This window comes from Otolemur garnettii, unplaced genomic scaffold (genome assembly GCF_000181295.1).
Source record: "Otolemur garnettii isolate 467f Iridium unplaced genomic scaffold, OtoGar3 scaffold00078, whole genome shotgun sequence".
NCBI lineage: Eukaryota > Metazoa > Chordata > Mammalia > Primates > Galagidae > Otolemur > Otolemur garnettii.
This window is the reverse complement of record NW_003852473.1, coordinates 2,072,534-2,078,752: the sequence shown is the minus strand read 5'-3', so window position 1 is coordinate 2,078,752 and position 6,219 is coordinate 2,072,534. Positions and strand designations below refer to the sequence as shown.

Genomic DNA, 6,219 nt, shown 5'->3' with positions numbered 1-6,219 from the left:
GAGGAGGGGGAGGGAAGGGGGAGGATGGGTGGAAGGAGGGTAATTGGTGGGACCACACCTATGGTGCATTTTACAAGGGTACATGTTAAATCTACTAAGTGTAGAATATAAATATCTTAACACAATAACTAAGAAAATGAGGTGAAGGCTATGTTAACCAGTTTCATTAAAGTATTTCAAATTGTATATAAAACAGCACACTGTATGCCATAATTGCATTAATGTACACAGCTATGATTTAATTTTAACAAAGGAAAGAATTTGCCTAAAATAAAATCAGAGAGGCTGGAGCAATATTCCTCACCTTAGCCACACATAAGAATTACCCGGACTGCTTTCAAAAATATATTAACTCCAGGGACTCAGCCCCAGAGGTTCTCACCGTCAATATTTTTTTAAATTTCCCCAGATAATTCTAATGTAGGGCCAGCGTTCCCCTGAACGCTGTCTTTGTTGTCCTTGCTCAGATGGGTATTAGCACTTAATGCTGATGACAAAGCACCTCAGAGTTTATCATCTCAATATCTCAGAAAACTGCTTTTCCCCTACTGAGCACCACAGACTCATTAAAAAACAGTCTCAATGCGGAAGTACAAAGCAATTTAATGGGGTTTTTTGGTTTTTGGTTTTTGGTTGTTGTTGTTTTGTTTTGTTTTTTTTACAAAAAGGGAGAATGCAGTCCATTTCCTTAAATGTAATAATGGGGTGGGACAGTAAACTATTGTTAGTGGGTGCCCATTACCTGTCCTACTTCAAGTATTTTTGCATCTATTTTTTTATTAATCTTCTCAGCAACCCAAGAAGGCAAATATTATTCCCTCTTCTACACGTGAGGAAACTTAAACTCTGAGATGTTAAACTGACTCATCCAAAGTGACACAGTCGGTAGGTGGTGACTCCAGGAGGCAAAGAGGGGCCACAGCTGGTGCTCCACTTCCTCACCCTGGGCGGTGCGGCCCTGCCTGGGGAAAACCTCACTGGGGAGAATTCATGATAGAATCTTCCCTTCCAAGTCAGTGACCAGGGCAGGAGGAGTGGGACAGTCAGGAGAAGAATGGGGAGTGAGGAGAAGGAAAGACGCGGGGATAAGCGGAGGGTCAGCCACAACCAGCTGGGAGCTGCCCCACAGCGCCAGGCCAAGTCATGCCCGGGCCACATTCCCCAGTAGATTCTCCGAGGACCCAGGCAGCCACACAGTCAGTGTCACCCGCCTTCTGCGTTGGGCCCTTTAAAGTGCCTCAGGCGCTGATCCACCCTGCGGTGCTTATGCACCAGAAGTTCTGTGTCGGGGGTTCTTTCCATCCCGGGTTAGAAGAATGAAACTACGGATAAGTGACAAGACAAAGATTATTGACAGAAAGAGAAACAGAAAGGAAAGAATGTCAACAGAACCCCCAGCAGCGGGGGTGGGGGAACCGGTGGGAAGCGCAAGTGGCTTTTTGTTTAGGGTTCATTACCGCCAGCCAGCAGGGGGGGACTCAGGTCGCGTTTGTCCGAGGGCTGGCAAGAGAAAACATCTGGTCAAGTTATTAGCAAATGAAGACGATACTTACAGTCCCTGACCCCGGGGAGGCCCCAGGGTGAGTGTTCTTTTCCAGGAGAAACTGATCAGGCTGCTTTTCTCCGCTCTGAGTGCAGAGAATGCCGTCTGGAAAGGCCAGTTTGCCAGGCCTAGAACATGGGGATGGGAGTTGGACGAGGAACCCTGTATCACGTAGAACCTAGCAGGGAGGCAGATTTGCATACAAGCAGCATAAATCGTGCCTCGTCTTAGTAGACCTAAGTATCAAGAATTGAAAACAGAAATGAGGACGCTGATGGCGGGTGGGGGTCAGAGAAGGCTTCACAGAAGAGGGGCCATTTGAGGTGGCTTTGAAACAGGATGACTGGTTCATGAGGCAGGGAAGGCGGCAGAAGGAACTGCTGGAACCGAGTCAGGGAGGCAGAAACTAGCAAGGTGGGTGCTTAAGACATGGAAAGGGGGCGTTTATAAATTCCTGGAACAAGAAATTGTCACATTTCTCCCTGACTTTCATTCAAGGCTGAGGTTACATCTTTCGGAGCTTCTGGTTTTCAAACCATGTTCATATGCAACCATACACAGGGGCTCAGCCAGGTTCACCCCAGGTCCCAAGTCCCAGGTCCTTTAATGATGGAGCAGGCTCCAGGCTCCTCCCCTTCGCCCACTCCCCTCCCCTGCGCAGCCACCACCTTGACACCAAGCTCTGCCTCGTGCTAGAACTCCAAGTCACAACAGTTTATAGAGGATTTACTTGTTCTTTTGTCTTTATTTATTTTTTCCTAATCACAATTCAGATAAAGTTCAGAGCCAAACTGAGTTAATTACTTGAAAAGTTCAGGAGGGCTGTCTTTAAGCAAGAAGAGAAACCCCAAACCAGCTTTCATTAACATATTTTGAATTCTAGGTGTTTCTTTGAAGCTTAGCTATTTTTTCAACCTCCACAGAACCCTGATACTGTTGTCATTGAAGCAGCTATTTTCTTTCATTTTAATTAACAACAAACAGAATGGGTTTTAAGTAACAGTTTGTGTTTATGAAAGAAAACTGGAGTAGAGAAGCGGCAAAGCCACTTATTATATAAGAATAACCCGAGGAGTCGTTAAGTCCTCCGCAGTAAGACTTAGACAGCTCGCTGGAATAAATACATCTTTCATCTCCCTCTTTCCGCCTCATCTGAAAACAGCCCCGCAAAAATGCAGTGCTGGAATAATGACACATGGTCTGAAAGTATTCTCAGTTTATTGAAATCACTGCAGCCCCTTCACTCTGAATAATTGCAAAGCATTCATGATTTGTACGATGCATTTATTTAATGCTGTGTAACAGCCAGTGACAGAACAGCACTTAGTAATTTATTGGCTTGCCTCGCCTCAAATTGTGCCCCTTTTGTCTGCCCCCATCACAATCCCTTGGAAGGAATCATGAAAACCATCAGAAGGTCCTACCAGACTCCTGTTGAAATAACTTCCTGAAAGTTTAAGCCAGTTCTTATTCTTGTGAGTAATTCATTCAAGTTTGATTAAAATCATTCTTATCTCCTGAAGGATAACTGGTTTTAATAAGGGATTTAATCCCTATTTATCTGATGTTTCAAAGATGTTCAAAAAGGAATATAAATAACTTTATCCCAGATCCAAATTATTTAAAAGACTAGCAGATTCAGTTCCTAATCTTCCTAAAACTATTCAGGGCATCCATTGAGGTGGATCCTCACATTCCTGTCTTTACCCCAGGAGATCAAGCCTGGAGGTGTGACCTCTTACATGTGTACTGGTTACTAAACCCTCACTGCCTCCTACAGCCTCTGTTCTTTATACCTCTGATGCTAACCCCAGGGTTACAGAAGATCTATCCCCAGACCTATCCCCAGAAAACTGATGCACGATGACCTAGCATATGCTTTCATTCATTCTTCAATTTACTGAATCATAAAATATTGGAACTGAGAGAAATATCAGAGATTACCTGTTTCAAACTCTCCACAGTACCAATTAAGCCTTAGAGAGATTAAGTAACTTCCTCAAGGTCACACAGCCAGTGACAAAACTGGGCCTATAACCAACCACCGTAGAACCACCCAAGGGACTGTAACAAACTGGTCAACACACAGAGGTGGTCAACATAAGGACCTAGGCTTACTGTACTGGTAGGTACATGTGGTGCATGTCCAGTCTGTGAGAATTAGTTCAACTTAGGGAGGTGGTCAGTGGGGAGGTTCTACTGTACTTACTCTGAGTACCAATGTTGTCTAGAGACCAGCAATATAAACATCTCCTAAGAGCTTATCAGAAAAGAAGGATCACAGGTCCCACCCTCGGCCCACTGAATCAGAATCTGCATTGTGACAAACCCTTAGTAATTCCTATGGACTTCACAGTTGAAGAAGCACGAGGCTAGTCCATAATGTGTCTTTCTCTAGATCAGTGATTTTCAACTGGGGTGCAGTGGCACACTGGGGTGCCATGACAGGGTCTTAGATGTGCCTCAAAAATTCTTAAGGATTATTAAGTTATTTTTGAAAGCAGTTCAAAGTACAATAAGCATATACTTCTTACTCTTCTTTTTGATTAACATAATTTAAGTGCACTGTAAGTTTAACTACAGGTTCAAGTAAACTGTGAGATTTTAAAAAGGGGGGGGGTGAAAATCACTGCTCTAGAGAGAACAAGAGTTACAGGCAACCCAGGCACGTTAAAATGCACCCGGCTACACAGGAGGCAGAGGTGGAAGGATCATTGGAAGCCAGGAGTTCACTATAATCATGCCTGCGATAGTCATCACATCCAACCTGTGCAACGTAAGGAGACCTCATCTCTAAAAATAATAAAATAAGTAAATTGAAATTTAAATTTTTTAATTAGAAAAAAGAATAGGAAGCACACAGTTTGAAGCATAGTTTCACTTTTTCTAAATGTAAGTAAATACCTCGCTCTTCAGAAAGCATCATTTATAATCTGGAAATAATATCACCATGCACCTGATGGGGTTTTCATGGTATAAGAATAACTTAGATAGATACACAAGCATTTCATGCTATGTGCATAGATAATATATGCAGAGTGCCTGGCATACAGTAGATAACATGGTATATAGTGGCTGATACTATTTCCAGTCCATGTTTATCATTAATATTGTGGTTAACCAAAATGAAAGCCACTCATGGCTGTGTATTCATAAAGGAACCATTTTCTTCCTTCCTTTGTTCTGATGTACTGTGTAGTATTTTAAACTTTATATGTGATTAAGATTTTTCTATTTCATATTTCTAACTCCCTAGAAAATGTGTGTTATGTAGAAAACATAATAGTTATTTTTAATGATGACCTTAAAAATGAAAGAACAACCCACAAAGCCAAGTTATAACCTAAAGAACACAACATTCCTAAAATATCTTGACTGCGATCTGATAAACCTGGTCTCTGGGAGCCAGTGAGTGTCCACTGTCTGTAACTTTCTTAGGCAGAGACTCAATTGCCAAGGGCAGAAGCCACAACACTGGCGAAAGTAGAACACATTTAAAAGATGATGTTTTATCACCAACATGTCACATCTGTCAGCATTATAAAGCAACAGTTCAAAGAGGAAAGATGTTTCGTATCCAGATTTGATTTAGTTTTTCCAAATTTCGTATTCCCAATTTTGGAAAAATGTAGCATATTGCAGAGTATGACCTATACCAAAGTTGTATTTTGAAAAAGACATTCTGGGGAAAATACAATTTATGTGACAATTAGGAAACCTTGTCTTCTAAAGCAGTGACTCTCAACACCAGCAATGCATTAGCAATGACTAGGGAGCTTTAAAAAATTAAATGCAAAATTCTAAGGGAAGGACCAGGATTCAGTGGTTCAAAAGATTCCCAGTTATCTTTAATGCACAGCCAAGATTGAGAACCACTGGCTCCATGGCATGAAAATCTGGCGTTATTTGAGAGAGTCAATGCGGTGAGTTCTCCCGGTTGCCATTACTAGGAGTTCCCACAACTTACAGTACTGAGCTTAACTCCCCTGTGTGCCTCTTCTAGGTCTTTTCGCCATTCCTCCAGGACCTCCACTGTAAGGAAAGGAGCCCCTGGACCAACATCCCCTAAGATGTTTATATGGACCAGTGGCCGGACCTCTTCATCTTACAGACATGACGAGAAAAGGTAAACGCACCGGGATGCTGGGCGCTTTCCAGAAGCGTTTAAGGTGACTCTGCAGCGACAACGGCAACAGGAAAGTGGGAGGCAGCTGAGCCTCGTGTTAGCACGTGAAGACCGACTGCCCACTAAAGGAAGGGGGTTTCAGACAGGTGCGGGGCCTCCTCCTCCCCACAGAGCTCCGCAAGGCTGTTCCCTGTCAGAAATGCCTTTCACACACGTTCTGCTCTTAGCTAACTCCGCTCAGCCTTCGGGTGGCCACGCAGAACCTCCACCCCCACCATGCTCTTTGCAAACTGTGTCTTATTTCTGGCACTCTTGGCTGTTTAACACCAGACACAGCCTAGCACACCGTAGGTGCTCAATCAGGGCTGACCAAAATGCTGAAAATTGCCTTTCTGGGCCCTGGATGTATGTCAGGGAGGGAAACAGAAACCACCAGAGGACAACAAGCTGATGGACAAATCCAGGGAGCCCTCACATTCCTTGGAAGAATAGTCTGAAGGGAAGGGAAATGAGGGAATGAGAAAGAAGATTAAAGGCAAAGGCAGTGTGC

At 43.4% G+C, this 6,219-nt stretch overlaps 1 protein-coding gene across 1 annotated transcript in view; it reads left to right on the top strand.

The window, feature by feature from the left end:
- The window catches only part of KCNMB2 (potassium calcium-activated channel subfamily M regulatory beta subunit 2), a 272,748-nt gene that overhangs the window by 235,571 nt on the left and 30,958 nt on the right, over window positions 1-6,219 (top strand). Inside the window, exon 2 of the mRNA XM_003794284.2 lies at window positions 5,547-5,669. Coding sequence (XP_003794332.1) covers window positions 5,614-5,669 — 56 coding nt within the window. The 5' untranslated portion in view covers window positions 5,547-5,613. The remainder of the gene's footprint in view (window positions 1-5,546; window positions 5,670-6,219) is intronic.